Source organism: Molothrus ater, chromosome 1 (genome assembly GCF_012460135.2).
Source record: "Molothrus ater isolate BHLD 08-10-18 breed brown headed cowbird chromosome 1, BPBGC_Mater_1.1, whole genome shotgun sequence".
Lineage (NCBI taxonomy): Eukaryota > Metazoa > Chordata > Aves > Passeriformes > Icteridae > Molothrus > Molothrus ater.
In genome coordinates, this window is record NC_050478.2 from 138646434 (window position 1) to 138672958 (window position 26525).

The 26525-nt window shown below is 33.8% G+C and overlaps 1 protein-coding gene across 1 annotated transcript in view; it reads left to right on the top strand.

The window, feature by feature from the left end:
- The window catches only part of CSMD3 (CUB and Sushi multiple domains 3), a 595264-nt gene that overhangs the window by 391631 nt on the left and 177108 nt on the right, over positions 1 to 26525 (top strand). Inside the window, exons 24-28 of the mRNA XM_036400790.2 lie at positions 328 to 484; positions 3903 to 4094; positions 4840 to 4966; positions 5661 to 5863; positions 22991 to 23182. Coding sequence (XP_036256683.1) covers positions 328 to 484; positions 3903 to 4094; positions 4840 to 4966; positions 5661 to 5863; positions 22991 to 23182 — 871 coding nt within the window. The remainder of the gene's footprint in view (positions 1 to 327; positions 485 to 3902; positions 4095 to 4839; positions 4967 to 5660; positions 5864 to 22990; positions 23183 to 26525) is intronic.

Genomic DNA, 26525 nt, shown 5'->3' on the forward strand with positions numbered 1-26525 from the left:
TGATCAGCACAATACTGACAGTGAAAGAGAAAACACAGAGATCTAAACAACCTGAGCTGATACGGCACCTCTGCCCCATTCTATTATCATGTAAAAAATGAATTGACATATTTTAAACTACATTTGAAAAATTCACCACACCTAAGTCAGCTTAAGTCAAGAGAGGCAAATGGTATATCTAAATAGTACTTCAGGTTGACTGGCAACAGATCTCCCTTGACAAAACTGTTCTTCCTCTTAATGCAGATGTACAGAATTGTTTTGTGAGTAAAAGATGTCTTATTTTCTTTTCTTTCTTCATAACTGTAAAACTCACATTTTTTACAGATCTATGATGGCAAAGACAACACTGCTCACCTGCTGGGAGCATATACTGGGGCATCATTAAGAGGCCTGACACTAAGTAGCACTTCAAATCATTTATGGCTGGAATTTAACTCAGACATGGAGGGCACTGATGAAGGTTTTCAGCTTGTGTATACCAGTAAGTATTTAAGTAGAAATAGATTTATACTTTTAAAGGAATGAAAATTCTTCACTCATAAGATGAAAATTCAGTTAAATTACAATTATGGAAGAAATTATCAACAAATTACTTATCAAAATAATATACTTTCATTGCTGTACCTCACAAAAACCCAAAACACATAGCATACTGAAAGCTGGCTTTGACATTTTATCTGGTACATAAATTGCTGTCGTTTTTCTAGAGGGGTATTTTTCAATTTTGGAGAACATAAGAAAAAACAGGGTAAGTTTAATTTAATTGTTTTAGCATAGAAAATATTGAAGTATGTGAGTAGTTTAAAAGATGCAACCAAAAAGCATTGCTTCATGAAGATAAGTCATAAGTAAGGAAATTCTCCTTCTTAAGACTTTTTGCCGCCACTTGGGGTGTGGTGTCCCTGGTCGAGGAGGGCTCGGTGGCAGCACCTTTGCCACACGGACCAAGCACACGCCCACACCAATGTGGTGGACGGTGAAATGGCGTTTATTGACGGTTCCACAGGGTCATTTATAATGGGGGTTAACGGTCAGGTAACGGTAAAAGGGCAGGGGTTCCACCTGAGTGTAACCTCGCGACATCTTGAGCGTAACATCACGATATCTTCCCACAGACTAATCTCTGATATTTACTTTGCTTTTGTTTCTGAGCTTGGATTATTGTTTAGAACTAAAATGATAAAGAAAAGTTCCTAACAAAAACCTATATATGGACTTCAACTATGAAGATGAGGAGAGGAAAAATATTTCTGATATCCAGCTTAGAGGGTATACAGAAGAAGCCATATAGATCTACTTTACCAAGTGTCTGTTTCTGAAAATTGTAGCACATGACTACTGACATGTTGTGTATATGACTTTTTTATTGTATAATTTTTTTGCCATCACTGAATTATTATGTAGAACTAATTTTTTTCAAACAGGACAGTGTTATGAGGTAATTCTGTAATGCAGCTATTAACATATTTTCTTTGTCCTTGTGCTCAAATCATTCATTTTTCACCTGTTCAAAAATTGTTCATTTAAGGACTCAATATCATGTTTTTATAAGTAATTCTAATAAAAAAATAGCATAATTCTTGCAGTAGGAAAGGAAAATACTTCAAGATAATAAAAGAGTATGTAATTACTTTTTAGAAGAAAGTAGCATAATTATATTCTGTAATAGCATGTGATAGGACTGTACCCAGTGATTAAAGATAGAATGTTCAGTGCTGTGTTGCTATATAAGTGTCAAGGAATTTAATTTTTCATATTTTTATAGGTAGAACCAAACCCAGCACTTGAACCTTATCAATAGCATTTCCTGTCTTTTGAGACATATTAGATTACACTTTCCTAGCTTGAAGAATTCTTAGCCTGAAGAGTGATGAATCTTCTTTTGTTGATAGTGGTAGAATTTAAAGAAAAAAATGAAGTCCAGAAGAAGGTAGCAGAGATGATCAAAGGCCTGGAACACCTCCCCTATGAAGAAAGGCTAAGAGATTTAGGGGTCTTCAGCCTGGAAGCTCTGGGGAGACTTTTTAGGATCCTCAAGTGCCTAAAGAGAGCCTACAAGAAAGATAGGGAGAGACTCTTTACAAGGACATGTGATAACAGGACAGGGGTACTGGCCTTAAATGGAAGAGGGCACATTTAGATTGGATACAAGGAAGTGCTCAGGCTGAGCACTGGGTGGATCCATAAGCCAGGAGAGATGGTGCAGACCTCCCAGTCAGAGCTGCAGCCTGTGCTCTGAGAAGTGTCCACCATTCTGCCTTGACGGTCACATTGGATGAGCACCACAAAACCAGGGCCCCTGTGCTGAGTTATGAGGAGCTCAAGTCTCTCTCCCAGGCCTAGGGAAGCTTCACCCTTCAGAAAGGTGTTCTCCCTGTGTGCTGCCCCACACAAACTGCCCCACCAGGCCCTGGCTGAGGCACCACACCCTCTGCCTGCTCTGGTCACACCCAGTTTATGCAGCAAAAATACTGCTAACTCCTGTGGTTAGGCAGTGGAGGTACACGGCCACCCTCAACAGGGTGATCAGTTAGAAAGTTGACTTTGGTTCTGTGTCTGTAAGAAATCTGTCCAGAAATGAGGATATATCAGGGATCAAGGCAGATTTGCACTTCTTTTCACAGCGTGGATAGAAGTTTTCTTAGAAGAGAGGTAGTTTTAACTGGTCAATATGTGTCCAGACCAGCATTATCAAAAATGGTTCTTCATCTGGGACCCACGTTAATGTCTTTCAGAGCTTTTGCAGCACACACTGTACTAAGAAACAATAGTTTAGGAATGAGAAAAATTCAGCTCAGAGGTTGTGGAGGCTGAGACATGTTCAGTCACACATGAAATGAACTGAAGGAAGAACCACAAACATACATTTTATATACTTTTGTTTTGTTTTGTTTCCTTTTTTCCTGAGCAGTCTTATCCAATATTTACAATCATTTACAAGTATTTTGCCTGTAAAATAAAATAAAGAAGATTTTTTTCAATAAAGAATAGTAATGCACCATCTGAGGAGAGATTGTGAAGGGCTACCAACTGTTGACCTGATGGACAGATACTGTGTGAATGATTTGTTGAACAAAGTAGACATGAAAATACCTTCATTTCCTCCCATATTACCTACGTATAGGAATAGCAATCTGATACAAAGGCTCTATTTTTTTGCCTATATACATTCTAAGACACATGGTATTGGTAAAACTATTTGATTAAAAACAAAGTAAGATTTCAAGTTGCTTCTCAGTTAATAACAAAATACTTGGTTTGGAATAGAAAATTTTTCTCCCAAGTTGCAGCTTATTTTTCCCTATAAGTTAGCATACCTCCCTGTTTCCATGTAATGCGTTGTTATTTTGTTTTCTTCTTGCTTTGAGTCTCTTAAGTCTCAAAAATGTCCAAGTTGTTAGGCTTGAGTTCTCTCTATCATCATTTTCATTGATTCCTGCATTACGAACTGATGAACAAAAAATTAGCATAGAGATTGATGAAAAATAGCAGTTTTTCTTTGCTGCCACAGCAGCTATTGTGCTGCTGTTGTTACAATGCAAAATAATGAGAAATCTGCTGTTGTTTTGTTTATGAACCTTTAAATATCTATTGACAAGTAAGTGGACAGTCCCTTTAGCTTCATAAAATTTAAAAACTGATTGATCTTGATAATGATTTTTTTCTGTCTTTAATTGAACTCTTAGGAAAATTGAATTTATGACACAGCTTGGTCATGCTCTGGGAAAGGTTTATAGGCAGTTATCCTACTTAAAATGCTTAATAACAGAGAAGAAATCCTAAAGATGTTGTTATATGTAGTTTGAAAATGATTGATTTCCACTGAAAATCAGAAAATCTGAATTTCTTTAATGTATTTATCTGTTTGATTCTGTAAATACATTTTATTTCTCACACAGGTTTTGAGCTGTCACATTGTGAGGACCCTGGTGTGCCACAGTTTGGATATAAAATTAGTGACCAAGGTCATTTTGCTGGGAGTACTATAATTTATGGATGCAATCCAGGTTACACACTCCATGGAAGTAGCCTTCTAAAGTGTATGACTGGGGAAAGAAGGGCGTGGGACTATCCTTTACCATCATGCATTGGTATTACACTCTTCTATTTTTTTTTGCTTCTTTACTTTTTTTTTGAATGCAAGAAAGAAAAAATATTGTAAGGATTGTTATATCTATGTAAAATCTTATGTGTATGATCTGATCTAATCTGATATATGTAGAGATCTATTTACACAGGCCATTATAGTTCTCTCTACAGGTATCTCACCTAAGCCTTTCTAGGTTAAAAATAGATAGCAATTCTTAAACATTTGTGCATATGGAAAGTCCTAATACATGCAAATCTAGTTAATGTCAGAAAATAATCAACATAAAAAGTTTAATTAGAAAGACATTGTAAAACTAGTATTTTTTACTTATATATAAATATCAATGAGCTAGAAAAATCTCTTATATTTATGTGAAATAGATTACATAAAATAAAACAAGATATGAAGAGATATAAAGTTATTTTGTATTTTTGTCGTTCCTGTTTCTTTACAATATTACTATAACTTCATAAGTTTTGCAGCTATCTACAGGCTCAGTTATCCCCATAGGAGAGTGATAAGAAGACAAGAGTTAAATATTATTGTAGCTTTCTTTTTCATCTTTATTTAGAGGAAATTGGGATTGGTAAGTAGGTGAAGCAAGGGGTGAAATGCTTATATGTTGTTTTTTAATATTATGGCATATGGCCAATTTAATTGTGTAACCTGTTCAACAAAAGAGTAAATGTATAAATTGATTGCTCAGATGATTAGCTTTAAGATCATTCCATAATGCTTTTTATTAGCTGAATGTGGAGGACGGTTTAAAGGAGAGTCATCAGGAAGAATCTTGTCTCCTGGCTATCCTTTTCCCTATGACAACAATCTGCGCTGCATGTGGGTGATTGAAGTAGACCCAGGAAATATTGTCAGGTACTGAAAATGAATCCTAAAATTTAGACTTGTGGGTTTTTTTTTTTTTTTTTTTTCACTATAATCAACTCTTAGAGCCATAATAACCAAATCACTCTCTAGAGTGAAGGAAAAAAAAGGGATTATGGGTGAAAAAATAAAGATGCGGATCACAGGTTTTGACATTTTAGGTTTGGGTTGAAACTGTTAATTTTTAATAAGCATTATCCAAAGAAGACTGAGCTTTAAAATTGGTTATAATTTTGTGAAATGCAGGAGGCAGAAGAACTCTTTAGTGAAAGACTACATTAAAAAACCCCACAAAACAGCAAAACAACACAACCTGCATTTTCACAGCTCTTTTTAGTTAATTAGTTTTGATGGGAATGTGATATATAATATTGTTTTAGAAAAACTGAAACTAAAACTCTCTTCTGAAAAGATTGTGTAGATAATTATAGATTATTTGAATGGCTAAAGTAATATATTACTTTATAGTGGACAAATTAAAATATTCTAAGTTTTTTTTTTCTTTCAAATTCATTTTTGTATTGGGCTGTCATGCATTCAAAGATAAATGTGTGAAACATTATAAAAATTGCCCTTCAGAGTTAAATTTTATTTGGTTTTTTTCTGTTGCTTGTTTAGTTTTGTTGTTAAAGTTATATTTTTGAATAATATTAAAGCTGACAATAAAATCATTATGTTTTTTCAGCCTCCAATTTCTTGCTTTTGATACTGAGGCGTCCCATGACATTCTTCGAGTTTGGGATGGTCCACCTGAGAATGAGATGTTGCTCAAAGAAATTAGTGGCTCCCTTATTCCTGAAGGCATTCACAGTACACTCAACATAGTAACTATCCAGTTTGACACAGATTTTTATATCAGTAAATCTGGATTTGCCATACAGTTTTCAAGTAAGTTGATTAAATTTATTATAAGATGAATTCACGCACAGATAATTATCATGCTCGAAACACTTAAAATCAGTGACTACATTTCTGATGTTTTAAGGGAAAGAATTGGCACAGACTTAAAGATTTGTTGTAAAGCTATATTTTTATCTTAAAGAAAGAAAGAAACAAAAATAAAATCTCATGTTCTTTGCTAGAGTTGGTTTTCAAGGGCAGCTGGCACAGTGCAAGAATGCTTATAACTATTAGTGTTTTTCACAAAGGAGGTGAAGTAGGCATGTTAAAATCTCCATCCTTTTCTAATCAGTAAGAGTTTCTGCTTTCAGAGCTATCTGTGGTGAGTTTTCATTTCTTTTGTGATTGTATGGGATGAAACAGGAAAGAGCTCCACAGGAACAGCAATGTCCTTCTCCCTTTTGCCTTCTAGTGCTATATCATCTTATTACAGGCAGCAGGATGACAAATCTAAGCAGTTGCCTAACTGTTATTAAATCCCTTTAGACATTTTATTGCTGAAACAGAAGAAATCATTGAGCCAGGTCCATTTTGACCTTCTTTTTCCTCGGGTCAGTGAAATTTATATATATTTTTTCAAGATTAGCAAAGACTAGTCTAATATAATTTTGTGTACTGGTAGCAACATTTCTAACATGGGTTGACACAGAGACTCAATGTTAACACTGTTTACCTCATTGTGCTTCCTGTGCTTGATAGTTGTAGTAGCCCTTGTATTAGCCCTACTCTTATTCTTTCAAAATGTGTATGACAAATACATGTATGTGTATACAGTAATTTAAAGGAAGAATGAATTATGTAAATGAGAGTACAAAGTGAAAGATATTTTATTTGTAGTGACAGAGTGCTTCTGCTCCATCAGCTTATTTTTGAAGCTGTGAATAGAGGTTTTAATCCTTTGGCTCCAAGGTATTTTTGCCATTTTACTACCTTCCCCTCTTCCAGACCCTGTTTGAGAGATTCTCACATGTGTGTTTCTGTTCTCAGACATGCTTTTATATTTAATGTTGAAGCCAGAGAGGGAGACCATTATGCACTGGATTTATTTAGGCAGTCATTAAAGCTGAGTGGAAAAATAGATTGATGCAGAATAATAATGAAGTAACAAGGAAAAATGGATAGTACATGGGAGTAAAGTTATAAAACAGCTCCTGATGCAAGTTGCATTGATTTATGTAAAAAGAGGGTTTAGAAATTTATCTGATAGGCTTTTTATTTGTTTCTCCATGCTGTTGCAGTCTGTTGAGTTCTAATGACACTAAAGAAACCGTGAAGTTTTATTGCCTCAGCATTTCTCTTTGTCTTTAGTCCAGATTCTCAAAATCAGAGTGATCCTTCTCAAACTGTTGATGTGGCACGGTTTGGGTGTATATTCTCAGTAGAATAACAGAGGTTTTTTGTTTTGTTTTGTTTTTTCCCTAAGCAAAGATTTTAAAGTAACGTGCAAATAGCTACACAACCTGAATAACACTATTGCTCTATGGACATATTATTTCACTAACCAATAAAGAAAAATATTTGAGGAGATGGAGGAAAGAGAAGGACAATTCTTTGCAACTTTGTTCCAAGTATTCATGTACTTTCTTTGAGTATATAATATTGTCTGAGTAAAACAGATGGTGTCTTTATACTCTAGCTACACTGTAATTAACCAACAGAAAGCTCACACAAGGGAGGTATCTGCTTTTACTTTCCTCTTGCTAGTTCATGACGTAAGACTATTTAACTGGATTATTGGCCCTTTTACCTCAAGAGGAATGTTATTCAATGACAACAGATATTTTATGTTCAAACTCATTTAAGACTTTGAATGCTTTATTTTCTTCTCTATTATGTTCTTACCCTTCAAAGAAAAATGTGTTTCCAAAAATGGGTTAAGCCTTCCTATTAGTTCCTTACAGTTTTTTGTTTCATTTTATCAATTGTTCTTACACAATTTTGCATCTGTCATTTAATGAGCAAAAATTATCACCACTGATAATGTGGTATAATTTATATTTGACTCCTCTATAAGCCATCCAATATAATCAGAAAAATAATTTTTGTCTGGAGATACAAAAGGCAGGTCAGATAGCATCTTTCACCAAATTAAAGGGTAGATGGAAAAACCTAAAGATGAAATGTTATATAAAAAGTAGAAAGAAAATTATATTTAATTAGTATTATGTATTACAGCAGGTAATATTAGAATTGTTTCTTTCTAGGGCTGCCCAAAGCAATCCTTTAAAAGTCCTGGAAATTATTATTAATTTTTTAAAATTTAGAGGATCCAAAGGGAAAAAGTTTCACAATGAGATTTTTCTTGTCCATTATGTCAATTAGTCTATTTTTTTTCTTTTTGCTAGCTTGCCTTTTTGTGGAGGAAATAAACCCCAAAAGGTTGTTTGTATCTGCAATAGTAGACCTATTTGATGGGTTAAACATTCATAATCTCTTTTTGTAAGAAAATAATCACAGAATCATTGAATGGTCTGGGTTGGAAGGGACCTTAAGGACCATCCAGTTCCAACCCTCCAACCCTCTTGCCATGGGCAGGGACACCTTTCCCCAGAGCAGGTTTCTCTGAGCTCCATCCAGCCTGGCCTGTTGAACACTGCCAGTTATGGGTCACCCCCAACTTCTCTGGGCAGCCTGTTCCAGTGCCTCACCATGCTCATAGTAAAGAAATTCTTCCTAATATGTAATGTAAACCTACTCTGTTTCAGTTTGACCCTTGTCCTGCCACTCCATGCCCTGGTAAAAAGTCTCTCTATGTGTTTCATGTACTGGAAGTCCACAACTAGGACTCCCTGCAGCCTTCTCTTTTCCCGACAGAGCAATCCCAATTCTCTCAGCCTTTCCTCACAGGGGAGGTGTCTTAACTCTCTAATCATCTTGGTGGCCTCCTCTGGACTCACTCCAATAGGCTCATGCCCTTTCTGTGCTGGGGACCACGAAGCTGGATGCAATACTCCAGCTGGGGTCTCACAAGGTCAGAGTAGAGGGGTAAGAAATTATTTATTTTATGCTGAAATAAGGAATACTGGAGATTTTTTTTTATGGTTGACAAGTATAAATTTTTAAATTTAACAAAATTGAGCATAACTCTCAGAGGAAGAAATAAAAATGGTGAATTTCAGATGAAATAAGGGAACTCAGCCTGATTGTTCTTCTCTATTTTCCACCAGTTATCCAGGGCTAGTGAAAGTATACAGCTTCTTTTACACGTCTAATGTAAACAAAGAAATTAATCACTTCATGTCATCACTAGGCATAGCAGAATTTTGGTCTAATATTTCTTTTATGTGTCTTTATGTCTTTCATTTTCGTATTGGACCTCTGCAAGTTACTACAACAGTATCTCTTAATTAAACATTACAGCTTTTCAGTTTCTGCAGTCTTCTTTGAGACTTCAATGAAGTAACATGATAGAAAGCAGAGCCCACAAATCCTGAAAATCAAAGTAGCAAAAGATGTATAATAAAGCAGAATATTTCAAAAACTTTGTATATATATCTGTAAAAGGAAAATAAGAACCTCTGGTGATTCAACAGTAAGACAAAAATATGAGGATTTTGGAACATGTCTAAATGGCATGTGAATGTCTATGTAGCTATAGAACAGATGCCAGAGGTCTAACCTTAAAGAAGTGTGAAAAGTTGACAATAGGCCAGAAGCAATATGCAAACAGGAAATACCTGTTACAGTATATTTTCTCTCAGCTGACAGAGACAGAGCATGGGGAGCCCAGTACATCCTGGAAAAACACCAATTAAATCAGCAGTAATTTTTTTTTGAACTGTAATTTCTGCACAAAATAGAAAATTAACCTTCAAGACAAGTGAAGGAGAAAGTGAAGGGAGCAATCATGTATTTGCCAGAGACATGATCTGTATTTCTCAGGGTCAGAGCAAAATATTAGGCACAGTGAAACATTTTCATCAGTTGATATCACTTCATGTTACCAAGATGAAAGTAGTAGCTGTGAAAAAAGACAGAGAACTGAAAGTAGTTGAGCAAGAACACTAAAATGTAAAACATTTGCTGATAAAAATTGTGTGCATGTTTAAAATAATATTTTTAATCACTTTAATATGTCTGAAATGTGTAATATTAAATCAGATCCCAATGAAGTTAATCAGATCCTTTCCACAGATTTCAATGGCCTTTGATTCTGGTATTACAGGAAAGTTTTCTCTCTGCTAACTTTAACATTTCAGGCGCCATTTAGCTTTCATGGAGAAAGGAAGGATCTGTATTCATCTTTAGTAGGCCATTATTTCACCACTAATAGCTGCACTACTGAATCACTCAGCATTACAGAATACATTCTGCTCAGATCTCAGAGTGCAGACACATTTCTGACTAATTAAGCATCACACAGGATAGAGCATTGTTTGAGCATTATAAGTCAGTCACTGCAGAACTAAACTGTAAATATTTTTTGAGTTTTAGGAGGATTTTCTAAATAGATGCTCTAGCAGTATCTCTTATATGACAGGATATGCCTTAAAATGCTTGGATTTACTGTTGAACTGCAGCTAGCTGTTCCTCCTTATTTTAAGACTGGATGAATAGCCCTTTGGAGTTACTTGCCTCTCTATACTATAGAAAAAGCCTAGAACCCTTGAGGCAGATACCTGCTTGCATGGCTAAGTCTGACAATATTAATTTCCAGTCTAGAATTATAATGCATCGTATTGCTTACATTGATTACTGTGACGATTAAATGCTTGCAAGTCAACTTTCTATATTTATGATTTATAACCACAGTGTCTTCTGAATGTCTTGTGTTCAATTTTTTTCTTTTATTTATTTTTTCTTTTATTGTTTTTGGTTGTTTTCATTGTTTTGTTGTTTTTTGGTGGGATTTCTTTTGTTCAAAGACAGACCTATTAGCCACATTCATATTTAGGAAGATTCTTTTGATGATGAACACCTTCCTGTATTCTATTTTTTTTTTCTTTTCTTCTGTTTTCCAGTAACAAAGATCTCTACTTCTGATATATTTACCCTGAAGGTGATTTGCACACGTATGTGGGGAATTTTACAGGTTTCTTTCTCAGAATGCTGTTTCCTACCACTGCTGGTATAGGGATCACTTCCTGATATAACTTTTTCATTTTTCTGAAGTCACTAACATAGGGTTTATTTTTCCTTGTGTCTACTCCATAGCAGAAAGAAATTTTAATCTAAAATATTTTCACACTCTGGTTTGCTGATATCTTTCAACTTTGAGCAGAATCCTTTGGATTTATAGATTTCAGGAGCACTACTTTCCTATCGGAAATATCTGTGGATGTCCACACTTGTAAATTTAGCTCAGTGGATTTGTTTTAGGTTTGTAGGAGGTGGTATTGGTGTGTGTTTTCTTGTTTAGTTTGGGGACTTTTTTTGTTTGATTTTGGGGGTGGGTTTGCTTTGTTTTTAGAATCAAGAGGCTTAAAAAGAAAGAAACCATTTAATAGATTTGTTTCCTTCGATTGGCTGTTACCTTTCTTTTAAGAAGCAGATATTAGTAAAAGGATTGTCTTTCAATGACAAAAATTTAATTCCTATCACAAGTTTGTAAATGGCAATAACTTAGTAGCTGTCATCTCTCACTTCAGTAGCATAGATGGTATGTGCATTTTATGCAGGCAAATAGTAGGAGTTAATGCTTCCATGTAAAATGCCTTGGTAATGATTGTAGCTAGAGAGACCTGGAGTTATAGTATTAATAAATGAAAGCTGAAAGGAAATATCAAAAGAAATTGGTGACTTATAATTACATTATAAGTATTTTTAACATTATAAATAAACAAATCCTTCTCTCCACCATGTCACCATAAAAGTAACTTCTTTTAATTATATTTGAGATTGAAATTCCTGATTTTTAAACCCCATGCAGTATAGTTTGTCCAAACTCTTTTGACTTGTATGAACAGAAAGTCTACTCACCTGTCCTAAATTTACATACGTAAAGTTGACTTTGTCTGACTTGTGACATGGCATTTCAGAGAGATCAAGCTGATAGTGTTCCAAATTTCAAATGTTGTGTGTCTCAGACTAATATTTTAATTTCATATTTTAATTTTATATGTGGAACAGCTATTCTTTAAATCTGAAAAATCTGATGCTATGTTTTCTGTAAAAGAGTAATAAAATTGAATGCTCTGCTTTAAGTTTCTGGATAAAATTTTCAGTTCCAATGGGTTATTTTAATTGCAGAAGAAGTCCATTACAAATAGTTGTAATTGTGTATACAGCAAAGTAAATTTGGAAGTGCAAAACTATACTTGTGTGGTTCTTAATATTATAAATAAAATTACTTTTCTGTTTCAGAAAAGGTTCTCTACCTTCCTTATATTTTTTTCCTTTGGTTAATTCAATCTCTTTCATTGAAATCTAAGTCAACTATTGAACAAAATAGAGCACCAGACATCAAAATATTTATGTAATAATACAAATCCTTAAAATTATTTCAACTAAGACACTTTGAAGATTTAATTAATACCATGTATTGTATTTTCTGTTTCATATTAGTCACTAAAAATTTGTTAAAAGTATGCAGGTTATGCTATTTTGTGTACCAGGTAATTTCCTAATATTTAGGTGTGACACCAACAGAAAAGCGTTACAATTTGGTCTATATTCACGTACAGAAGTGTATGATTTTAGTCAAAGTATCAAATCATAGAATGAGGATGTGAGGAAGACTGGTGATCAAATAACCTGTGCTTATATAGTTTGCCTCTTTGGGGCCAAAATTATGTGACTCCATTTATTGGATAAGGAGTATAATCTCAATTAAGCTTTCCTTCCTTTGTATTTCTTTTGTTACCAATAAGTGGACAAAACTGCATGGGACCAAGACTTATCATGTTTTGTCTTCTGCATACAAAGAAACATAACCCAGACCCCTTGTCTTTTGAAGAATTCACCATGGCAATTAGTCTCTTGATTCATATGCTAGATTGATTACTCATCAGTCCATATTTGCAATCTTATATAGAACATCAAGCAAAATACTGGGGGACTGATGAATCCATCATTTGAGGCTTATGTGATTTATACGTACGAAACCGCGCACAGGTGACTGGTTGCACATCTTTAAATGTACGTGGAGTTCATTTTCTTGCAGTAAGTTCTGTACCTAGGAGAACAGTATATTGAGCTGTTTTTGCAGAATTCTCCAAAATGGTATCTTGCTAAGTATTTGATATAAAAGACAGAAGAAAACTGTGGAATTGATATTCAACCACATGACTGAGGAAGCCATTTTCCAATGGGAGATAAATTGGATGCCATAGTTATTCTGCTCTCTGTCGTCACTGAGCAATTTTGTTTTTCATTCATTCTAGTTAATGTTACTTTGGAGATAGATGTTCTGTTCATCATTTTCAGTATCATTAGTTTCCTTTGTTTATCATTCGTGTGCCATCCTTTATTGATACGTGTACATGCATGCATGTGATGGGATCTTTCCTGCAAATACAGGTACATCTTCAGGACTCTTACCTTTTTTCTACATTCAGATTACAGTAGAGTTCACAAATGTACAGGAGGGACAACTATTTTGAGACTTGTCTTTTGTTTCTCCAAGGTCTTAATCTCTTCTCATTTGAGAATCTCTCCTTTTTAAGTCAATGAGTATAAGAGAAGTGCATATTCTGTTGTATACAATCCATACCAAAGGAAAGGAAAGTGTTTTGGAGGTTTTATTCCAAGCTTGTAATTAACTGAACATCACAGAAGTGTGTATGTATACATATATACATATATATATATATAAATAAATCAATGTTGGAAAAGACTTCTAAGATCATGAAGCTCAACCATCAGTGTAGCACAAACACCCCACTACAATGGAGTTGACTTCAAGTTTGTCAGCTTATTGTCTGTTCCTTCTTTCCCTCTTACCCCATATTCTGCCCAGGGATACCCATTTTGTAACATAGTAATATAAAAGAGAGAGATTTTTGCTGCTATTTTTTTTGTCAGGGAAATTATATTTTTTCTTAACAGCATTCCAGTAATCTGCCTGATCTCATAATTGACAGATAGAGAAAAGACTCTTGGCTGATCTTGCTTGTCTTTCGGTCCTATGTGTATGAATGTGGAAAAAATTATTTGTGGGCTGATGTCTTCAATTACAAGCTGGACATATTCAGACATGCAGTCTGAGATACAATTCATTTGCAGAGATGAATTTTAAAATCTTGCTAAGTATATAAATATAGAGTCTTTATTCTTATTAATATTCCATTGTTGTTTTGATAAAATGTAATGTTTATAATGCTAAAGAAAACAGAAGTCATTCTTTGACAGTGTTCTTTAAATTTTTCAAGTGACTATAGTATAATACTTCTTTCAACAGAAAAAATTATTGCCTTTGCAAAGAACAGGGTAATTACATTCAAGTGTATGGACAGAATATTACCAAATGATGAGGCAAATTCTGCATCAATTTCAAACTTATCAATTATCCTCCCCACCCCCCCAACCCAACCAAGCAAACAAATAAAAAGAATTATTGGAAAATTTTGACAAAAGTAAAAAATTCAGACAGATTAAAGATTTGGCCATAGCTTTAGGAACTATCAAAATATTCTCAGTGTTTTGAAACTATAAATCTATAATGCAAATATACAATTTGTGTAACTAAAAGGCAAAATAAAAAATTAACTTTTAACATAGGAACAATCTCCCCCTCTCTTCAGATTTCAGTTAAAGGACAAGGCAAACCAGAAGTGCTGTTCTCTGTTGTACAACCATATCTTTAACAGTTGCAACAAAGCAGGTTGCACGCTATTGTGCAGACCACCAAATGAAACTCATACATTTTGGCTCAAATCATCTGAATAATCTTTTTGATAGAAATGTTATTAAGAACTGAATTACCATTAGTAAGATTTTTCACTGCATGAGCAGCCCTTGTGTGTAGTTCAAGGTTCTCATAATTTCTGCTTTTTGAGAAGCTATTTCTATCTCACTGTGTTCACATGTATACATAAAGGAATATACGGTCTGATAGAGGATAAAAATCTTAAAAGAACCAAAACATTCCAAAAAACTCCAAGCCCTAAACATGCAATCTAAATGAAATTAAGATTTTTCAAAACCCTCCTTTCCAGCTGGAATGCATTGCCAGCATGATTAGATATTGTCACAGTATCCATTTTCTATTGAGTTTCAGAAATTATCTGAAGCCATATATCAATTTATTTATTTGGGCCTGAGTTTCATACTCATTGCCAAAGCTCTGAGCAAATACTTAAGAAATAATACCTCATCCAAACTGGAGAGTTCATATTTTTGGAAAAAAAGATTATTACTTATGAACTGGAGATAAAATAACTCTTAAGGTTTCCAATTAGACATGCTTAGAGAAGTGTAGTGCTTTGGATGGTTTTAACAACTCGAATAATTGACAAAACAAAAACAATAAGAAAAAGTAAAACTATCTCTTTAAACCAATGTCATTTATCTCCCTAAGAACTACAATGTAGTTGTAATCTAGTAGTACAATCCATAACCTATCCTTTCTGATAACCTATCTCTAATCCTATCTGATAGTAAAATCAGATAAAGACCCTTAAGAAAAATCTTTATGTCTGCTGTTGCCTTTTCCCCCCATTTACCATCCCCACCCACCCCCCAAAAAAGAGACTCTACCAGGTTAAAGTGTAAACAAGAGTTTTAAAACAAGTTCGGTTGATGTCTGAAATGGGGTCAAACTGGTGAGGAAACTTTTTCTGACCGTGAGTGTGGGGTGTGTGGCTATGAAGGAGCCTTAGCCCAAGCTTTGGTTGTGCAAGTGTGACTGCCAGAGTTAGTCCAGGATGGTTGGATGGGCAAGTTTCCTTAGCACAGAGACCTGCCTATACAACCTAGAAAACCTGGTTATGCAAGATGTTAAACTTCTTCATTGAAGGGATGTGCTGTCCAAAATGAAATTCTGATTCTTTGATTTATTCCTAATATTTTCCCATTTTAATCTTCAAACAATAACTGACAAACTTAGATAGAATCCATGAAGTCATGCAAAATCAACAAATGGAGTCTGTGGTTAGAATTTACTTAAGAATTACAATGACCATGCTTCTAAATATCTGTTAGATCTACAGCAGAAAGGAGAGCTAAAAATAGATTAAAGAAATGCTGTCAGCAGTGCTTCTGTTGGTAGAAGACCATGGAAATGCTTTAGGTAATTTGTTCTTTCTTTTTCAGGAAAGTTTATATAGAAGGTTGGATTTAAAATAGCAAATACCAGGCTTACCTGGTTCTCAAGCAGCTTTGGAGATTCAGGGAGACTGCAGTGTCCATTTGGGTAAAGGTATTATGTGGGTCCTGAGACAGATTGAATTTTGAAGGTGCAGTCAGGTTTGGTTCAGGCTCATGCATGTTTGATAGACCAGCAATACTACAAAGCCTTTATTTAAAGTGATAGGAGTTTGGAAGAGTTGGTTTAAATAAGTTTATAATATTTTAAACATGATTTGTGTTATGATGGCCCTGAAATTTGGAAGGCTTGAAGCTGCTGACATGACTGTGGGCTCTGGGGAAAGAAAAAAAATAAAGGAGGAAAAAAAAAAAAAAGAAAAAAATTTTTTTTTTCCTTATTTCTTCAGCTTTGTGATTCAGACTCTTTAATTATATTTGACTTGGCATGCATGATGACATCAAATTTAGAAATCACTGTTAACATCAAGAAATCTCAAGACATTTATTATATTGTTTTCAGCATCAGTGGAGTCTCTTACAACCTTGTCCAACTTTTAATGCTATGTTTCAAGGTATCTTTCTTCCATGAAATTAGAGCTTTCCTTTTCAGTCACCTGTTAAATTGCCTGGGCTATCAACTATCAGAAACTTTTTGAACCTGGTAGTAACTTATGGCTTTTGAAGAAGGAATAATCAATTTAAAATATTTAATGATCTGATTTACAGGTTAAATATATTTTTTCCTTATTATTGAAAAGATGTATCAAAACTTTTTTATACCCCACATAAAGGACACTTGTAGAAAGATCTGTGTTTACATCTTTTCTGGGTATGATTGAATGCTGGTTTAATGGTTTCTGTGGCTCTGTAGGAGCATTTGCACAGTATTGTACAGCTCATAAAGAGATGATTTAGGATCATCTCCCTCATCTCTACTGCTCAAAACATAAGAATCTGTTTATATGAATGCTCTTAGGAAAAATTCAAACAAGTTTTGGGTAGAAGGGAAATTAATTTTTTGCATGGCTTGGCTGCCAAGATTCTAGACAAGATTCTGCCTCACTTTATTCAAGTCACCTAGCAGGAACTGTGTAAGATAAACAACTTTCCAGAGTAAATACTTCTGCCTGTGCAATGGCATTTGTTTTCTGGAGGATTGGTGATCTCATATTCAAAGTCTAAATTAGAAAATATGGTTATATGGCTATCTGAGGTATTAAGTCTCACTTGTGGGTCCTTCAGTTATTTCTGTGTTAGCATATCACACAGAGGAACTAAGAGGAGCTGATACATTGATTGAAACAGCTGGAAATGAGACACTGCTGGCAACACTGTTTAGAGATATTCTTAATTCAGAGTCGTTCTAGCGTAGTTCAGTAGTGTGTCTTCAAATTTAGCATAATCCGAATGAAAACAACTCATCTGCTCCAAAATCATGCCCCACTGCAAACCAAAACACAATCTGGAGTTTTATTTTACAAACATACTCAGCTCAGAAGTGTATAATAATTGTGTTGAAACACTTTCTGTCACTCTGACCATGTAGAGAGACACAAAAGCTCTGTGTATCTAATATGTTCACTAATCTCTCACCCACTGAACAGTTTGAGCATGAGCTGCATTCTATCCTGGAATTTGTGATCAAGAATTGTCACTTAATTCTTTCTCTAGCCCAAATTGTTTGACTGATTGCATGTGATTACTCTGAACTAGCAGTGCTAAGAGAAAAAATAAAATAGGTTTCTGCATTTTTCTCTCTTCATTAGAGAAAAAAAGCTCTCAGATGATCACTCACAGGTTTGTGCTACACACAGAGTCACTCTTTCACCTGTTATGCTGCATATATTAGGTAATAGACATATCTGAGTTTTGTCCATTTCCCATAAAAATATTTTTATAGGAATTTAATGGATTACATTCACAAATCACAGCTTGCTAGTTATTCAAGACAATATTTCCTACTCTGAGTTTCCAATTACTGTAATAGAATAAAGCATGAGGCATTCTTTTCTTAATTTATCAACTCTAATACATCACAAAGAACTTTAGCGCTTATACATGAACTTATGAGCAACTGTGATAGACCACTCTTTATTTTGCAGAAAGCTCTCAAGCTTGCATTGCAGGTAATCAGGCATATATAAAGGCATTATTCCCAGAATTTTTGCTTACTCCACAAATTTTCATGGGGAATGATGTGATCACTTCAGTGATTGAGGTCCCGGAATATATAACAGGAAAAAAAATCCCACTTCTTGTACTGGAATATACAGTTCATAAACAATATTGACACATTAAAGAGAGAAAAAATTAGGCTGAAGATAGGTAATGAAAAGAAATATTAAAAAAATAAACAGATTAAAGAGGCAAAAAGAGTTGAAAATGGAGGGCAGAACACACAGATAGCCTCTCTGAAATAAAAAACCTGTAAACATAGACAGCTTTTAACAGTAGTAATGATGGGCTAGAGTCAGGCACATGAAAAAACCCTTACAGCTACAGCAGACATGGCAGAAAGCTGTGATTAAGAAATTCAGTTTGAATATATGGGGAATATATGTTAACTCTCCAGAAATGCATTACTCCTATAATTGCAAACAGTATCGAGTTATTCTTTCTCCAGTCTCCTTCTTGCATAGCTATTTTTTAATTTTTCCCTCAAAAAAAAGATATTTATGTGTTTGAGGATTCTTCTTCTGACAAATTTATTTATTACAAAAGTATCCACCTCCTCTTTGAGGTAAATATATGACAATAAGCAAGTAAAAATGGAATTTACCAACAGATTTAATATTAAAATAGAGACTATACATTTAATATAAATTATTAATACATCATTTCTGTCTCCATTGAAAAAAAAAAATGTATTTCCTTCTGTTGCAGTGGATGAGAACATTAAGTGTCAATCTTAAGTGAAAGTTTCTCCCTAGTGATACTGATTGTAGAGAGAATTTGGGGAACAAGCTTATTAATATGACGCCTAACTTTTGCATGGCCAAGATTAAATTAAATTAATCCCACTCCTAATTAAGCAAGTTGATTTAGACATGTGCTTACAAAGAAAGATATGTGGTGTTCAGAAATACCATGAAGGAATAATTTATATATGTTCCAATCTCCCTGTAGTTGTGGAACTCTGGATACCTTTTCTTTGTTTATGCTCCTTAAAAATGAATTAGAGAGGAAAAAAAAAAAAAGAAAAGGAGGGAAACGCTCATTTTTAGGAAATCTGTAATGCTCACGTATTTCCACGACAAAGTATGGTGACATGCAAGAAAATCAAGTAAACAAACCAGCATGTATATGCATATGTATGTGTATATATATATATATAAATATATATATATATATATATATGCACGCACATATATATATATATGTATATGTATGTATTTAGTCATATACATACCATAAATTATGGTCGAATTTCACATATATATATATATGTGTGTGTGTGTGTATATATATATATATATATATATATATATATATATACATATATATATATAAAATTCGACCATAATTTACATGCATAAACATTTACCACCATTTAAAATTACCATCAAAGTAAAATAACAGCTGAAATTTGGTATCTAAATCTCTCAGTTCCAGTTGTTAAAATGCCCTTAGAGGTAGGTGTATAGGTGTAAATGGAGGTGAAAGACACAAAGTTCTTCCTTTCAAATAAATAATAAGTAGGTTTTTATATAGATAAAAATTAAACATTTAGAGAAAAATGTGTTTCAAAACCTTGTATATATATTTGAATTGTCCAGTATGAATAAGGCTAAGGCTATTTCCTATTTTTACCCTACCACATCTCCAAAGTCTGTGTGAAAAATTGTACTAAGTGCTCCAAGTTAGTAGCTTTATAGCTCTACAGGGTGCTTTCACTAAGAACTCATCACTGTTTTATTATCCTGATGATGATATTTAGGATAATGTCGTACAACTACATGAATAAATAAATCACATATCATGTAGTAGCTTTATTATGAAGGTTTTTTTCTCTCTTCCTTTAGGTAGCGCTTTAAAGAGAAGAGAGAAGCAAAATTTCCCACAGATTTTAGGCAAATCTAGCCTAAGAAATGATTATTTATTTATGATAAATCAAAGTATATTCAGTACTTTTAATGGCATGCTGCATTCTTTTCCTTTCTTACATCCTGTTCATTCAGAATAAATTTTTTATCAGCCTGTTGAGAAGCTCACCTGGTCTGTCAAACCAGTTCATAAACCCTTCAGATTTCATACTTTTAATAGAGCCTTTCAAAATGCTGAACAAACTCAGAAAACAATGAGAATTAGACTTCTAGAAATCATCTACTTAAAATTCTAAAACTCAGATGATGACATAGTGGGAGCAGAGAAGCTCTCTTTTGCCTTCTGGTGTTCTAATGCAAAAAACACTCTTAAAGCAGTGGGTTTAGTTTTAAATTAGATCTGTGTGTATTTATTGTGAATTTGCAAAGTTTAAAAATACTCATGGAATAGTTGAAGTTGGAAAGTACCTCTGAAGACCTCTATTCCAATTGCCTGTTCACACAAAACAGTCAAACAGATAACAATCCCTCTGTAAAAGGAAAAAAAAAAAAGAAAAAGTTTGAGCACACTTGAAGTGAAACAGTATTTTCCTTTATACATCTGGAGTTTTGTTTTTTGCATCTTCTGATTGCTGTCTTTGTTCTTTTGCTGCACACATGCTTCCTAGAAGAGCTTTTGTCTTCTCTATTCCTTTTTCATAAAGCTGCTTTCTGGTGAATTCTTTCTTGGGATTCATTTGTCCCAGATGAATTTCCCTTTTAGAACCTCCTGAAGTTTGTCTCAGCCTTTTTCTCCAGCCTACTGAGACCTCATTAAATGGCATCCCTGCGCTGATCAGCCAGTGTCTGTAAACTTGCCAAAAGCTAACTTTGTCTCATTGTCCTCATCTTTAATGAATATTGAAGTCAACAACCACCCCTGAGGGACACTGCTGCTAAACAGCTCCTGCCTAGGTTTTGGATCATGGACACTCTTTGAACCTGGCACACCAACCTGTTTTCCATCCATTTCAAACTCCACTTATCCCATCCATGCTTCATCAATTTGGCTACAAAGCCAAAAGACCAGGAGGTGGGTTGAGCAAGCGTGCAAGCATGCAAGATGACTGCTATACAAGGCAAATAAGGGCAAGGTGATAAGTTTGGGACACAGATCTCATCTTATAAAAGTAATTTGCATAAATATTAGTAAGTGATTAAAATATCCAAAGAGATTGTATCAGAAATTCCTATTTGGCCCCTTCATGTCTTTTTCAGCCATATCCAATTTTTTTACAGAGTGATGCAATCTAGTAAGAGCAATATGATGAACAGGCAATAACAAGTTTCATGCCAACATTCTCTCTTTAGCCCTTCAAGACTGATTGCAAATTCTGAGTAAGAATCAGCCCCCAGTCTTCTGGAATAGCATGTTTTAGATAAAGCATAGAACTTTTTTTCTTGTTTATGGTAAGATTCAAGGCAGATAATATTAAAGTGGGCAGAACACAGTGAATTTAGTAATTTAATATTTTAGTAATATTTTTCTAAGTTTAAACCCAGCAACATATTTAAAGATACAAAGAGGAGTCATGGTAGTGTCTAAAACAGAAGTTTTAAAAAATTACATGAAAACATAGAAAAAAACTATATTTAATTTAAAAGAAATATGTATTTAATATTTGAGGACTAAGAAGGAAAATTTTCCCCTTCTGTTCATGCTTTATTTTTTTGTGAGAATTTATTTGTGGGCCTATTTTTTTCCTATTTTTTTTCCTATAGTCAATACTTCCTATGTTCAAAAACAACCCCAATAAAAATCCCAATTTTTATACAGCTATAACTGTATAGCACCAGTTATATTTTTAATAAGTGAATCTCAGAAAGGAAGATCCTTGGAGGGTTTGGTTTTTATTAAGAGAAATACAGTTTAGACCAAAATTTGCTCTTCAAAAACATTGTAAATACAAAACCCAGACACATTTTGGATGAATACATTGCTGTCTGCTGGTATTACCTTCCCAGAAAGAGGGCATCTGAATTAAATCTCAGTACTGCCACTTTGTGTTTATGTTACACAGGTTGCTGAGCTCAGTGGGACTAGTTCCACAGGCAAGTCTGACATTTGGTATTTATTTGTAATACATGTAACATGTTTCTGTTTCATAATGTTAGTAGGAAATAATATTTACTTAAATAAATATTGATGTACTTACTTTTTGCTTAAGCTTACATGTTTTAGAGCATATTTTATTATGTTGATCAAGAGGAAAATATCTTTAAATTTTTTATACTTTTTTGTAATTATTATGATTGTATTTTATCTTAATAACAATCCCTACTGATGTATTATATATAGCTGTACATTGTCTCAGACTAAATCCATGTGTATTTTTTGTAATGATTTCTTTATTATTACTACAAAAGGCTAGTGTTGTAGATAGGTCATGTGCAAGGGTATAGATATGAGTGATCAATAAAATTCTCTTCCAAAGTCACAGCTAAATGTTACACCATAGATACACTTATGAACTATAGAGTTGTGGAGAATTGAAGATGTATGCAAGCATACCTTAATCTGATTTTAATTTGATTCACATTAAAAATTGCTCTAAGTTAAAAGTACTAAATGTCCAGGGTAATAGGAAATCTCTTCCTTTCCTTTTTGCGTACTCCAGTGCTTCATAAAATTAAAAAATAACTAAAAGAAAAATTAGGCACTTCTAATAACTAAAAGAGATAGAAAAAAATAATAGTATAAAATCAGCAGATTGTTGGATGATTTCTCAACATTTTTAAAGTGATTAAGAAAATTTTGAATTTGCAGAGCTTCCTGATTAGAAAAATGCAACAAAATGGATTTTTTTTTTCCCAAAATGTATTTATATATTTTTCACTGTGTTGCTAGGTTCTGTAGCAACTGCCTGTCGTGATCCTGGTGTCCCCATGAATGGAACTAGAAATGGTGATGGAAGAGAACCTGGAGACACTGTCATTTTTCAGTGTGACCCTGGCTATGAACTTCAAGGAGATGAGAGAATAACCTGCATTCAGGTAGAAAACCGGTACTTCTGGCAGCCAAACCCACCAGTCTGTATAGGTATGCAGAAAAAAATTAAATAATGCTTTCCTAAAAATAGAAACCTTTATGTAATGAATTACACTGTTCTAGGAACTTGTTTAAAGAAAATACATGTAGTGCACATCTTAAAATGATTTAACATCAACCTCTGATAGTCATAACCAAAACCTTTCCTCTGTAGTTGTTAGTATAATAGTTCTCATGCTCTCCCTCTCAGGGCCATCTCATTTATAATTTGATGATCTGGGACAGAGAAAACCAGTCATGTCAGTGACTATTATGCTTGGTAGTGTATTCTTGGACAAACATTGCAGGGAGGAATTCGCCAGAGATTACAACTGCAAGGAGCTCTGTAAAGCTTTCAAACACTCTCTTTCATTTAATAAACTTATCTTGACCTTAGCTGTTACAAATAAAATCTGCATTCTATTTGCATATCCTCTGTATGCACACTGTCTACCTTGTTCATGCATATCTGCAGACAGGTGTTTGCAAACACTACAGTACTGACTTGGTGTCTTGGCTATTCTCCTTAATGTGTTAAAGTGGTATTTTCTCTGCTCTTACTCTCCTTACTATGCCTTCCTGTGTCACATGAGTTTATGGGCTTGAAGACAAGAACTATCTAGACTATTTTCTGGAAGACTGCAGTAAAGAAGCATTTTATTGCTCATCTCTTGTAATTCTTAGATGTGAAAATATGCATTATATAGTAATGGTAACTGACCATCTGTAGATATCTAAGTGAGCAAGTAAAAGGAATTCTAGGGCTCTAGGCCGTAACGTTAAAATATTTTTCTATCATGCTGGCCTTATTGCTGTTTTTAAAATATTTATCTTAACTGAAAAATAATTACCCTATTATAAAGCAGTACTAGCAGTTTTAATCACTATCAATAGTGAGTTGATGATATTACAAAATAGTCTAAATGTAGGTGTAGGTGCTCAACTGACATTCTGTCTGTAGCACATATTAAATATGCATACACTTGATTTTAGCTGCAAGCATCCATTTAATTAATACTGGTAAGTTCCACACTTCATGCAAAACACCTACTGTACACAGAGTAGGTATGTAATAAGAATGCTTATTATGATGATTTATTTGTCTAAATGTCAAGCATGATGTTATTCTCCATTGATTTCCTATAATGATACATTCTTGGAGAATATGAACTGCTAATAGACTAGAGTGTGCAAACCTTGTCTTGGAGCTAAGTGATTTCAAAACTGTGTTGTAGCTCAGTACACCCTGAAGTTCATTGATTTTGTTTCTCATAACTTGTAATATATTCATTAATGTTCCTTCCACCCCTGTAAATCCAAACTGTGCAATACTTACCCCACACATAACTTCAACATCATTGTTCATCAGTTTTAGAAAAAAACAAACATAATTTTGATGAAAGAATAAGAGGCAAGAATAATTCTGAAGATTTACAGTTGTACCATGTTCTAGATCTATTTTACTAGTTCTTTACACACCAAAGTGTCTTTTCAAACCTCTTAATTATTAATGTTGAAAACTAGGGAAATGTACTTTTTAATTACTCTTACCTGTGGGAGTGCCTTGTTTTTTTTAATTCCTCTAGTCTTGCATCGCAAAACTTTAAGAACATCTTCCTTTCAAAGGTACTAGCAATCGGAAAATAACAAAGAATTAAATAATGATTCATGTATTTGAATGAAAGATAGTAATTAAAAATTCTTCTATACTAAAGGTATTCTGAGAAGCTATAAATTTGAGAGCGTGTTTCTGCCAAAAGACAGTTCTTTGGTTTGTGTCTGTGCTGCAAAAAATAGCCCCATGTTTTCCATTCCAAAGATTTTCTGGATCCAATCCTGCATATATACCAGAATCTTAAGTGACTGTATTTGCTTATTTTTCTCAGAGATTACATTAAAAATTCTGGTATGCAAAAACAGATTTTAGGATTCAGGTTAACTATACATATAGGGGAACTATAAACTATCTCCCAAGGTTTCAGACTTTCTTCAGAAGTTCAAAGGTCAATATTTTTTTTCTTTGTGGCTCGATTTTGTTTGTTTCTACTGTTTTGTTTCAGGCAAGGTCTTGTTTTTCGTATTTATATCTATAAAAAGGTTTTATTGTAAACACCTAATTCCAATGGTACTTTCCATTCAAAATCAAATAATGCAATGATTCTTTATTTAATATGTTGGGTTGTTTTTTTTTTTTTAGGAAAGAAAAAGTAAATGAAGCCATGCATTCTGTTTCATTTCTTAAGAAGTAATTAAATAAATAAATAAAAGCCAGAAAGCTGTGGAATAAGATTTTGTTGCCTCCTAGAGAAAATAAATAGATTGTAAATAAAAACCACCCCAACCTATATTTCCTTATATAGAAATAATGAATGCTGAGATCATCACAGAGACAGTAAGGCTCAGTGCTCGCTTACCACTGTGTCTACACAGAGGTTTATAAAGACAGGTTCACATAACCTACTTCTAGTTTTTACTGCATAACACATAAAAATTATATATTTTTCATAGTGTTTTGACATTTGCCTTTCTTTCTAGGTGAGCTGTTATATTTGTTCAGTCTCACCTCTTATGTCCAATACTGTAAAAGGTTTCCTTTAAACTTTGTTTTCAGAGCTTGTCTGTCCTCAGTTAAAATTAAGGTTATGGCAATAATAATTTTCTACACATTAAATTCAGAAAATTATGGATTCTGAAACACATAAGAATTTAATTAAAATGCACAGAGAGAGAAGTCTGTGGCTAAGTTTAGAGAAGATAGTAAACTGGAAAAGGAAATATAATCTAATAACATTTTTCACTAGATTATGTTAACATTCTCAACTCACTATGTTGTGAACTCACAATTAAAATAATCTGAAACCATTCTATTGGAAGAAAATTTTATCTGGGAGATATTTTGCCAAGTTGAAGATTATGTTTTTTATTATTATCTTTTACTGCTGTTAATGGCATGACTTGAAATAAAATATATTGTGTCTGTCTGTCTAGCTTAGTGCACTTTCCATTTATTCTCTTTTTGATTATCAACAGACCTTGGGAAGAATTAAATGGAAACACTGTAAACAGCAAAGGTAACTGCTGATGTGTGTAAAGAAAGAATAGGTATATAAGAAAGAAGTTACTCATATGAAAATATTCTATCAATGAACTAACAGGGAACTAAACCAAATCAAGAGCACAGGAAAGTAGCATGAATGCAGACATTGGCATAATTTATTCTGGAACAAGGACATAGCATTTAACTTCCTTGTATCATTATATGCCAATTCAGAATACTTCAAAAATATCATCAGACTCATACAGTTTAGTGGTCATTTCAGTGAAGCCTGGTTACAGTGAATAACCTAAATTTCCT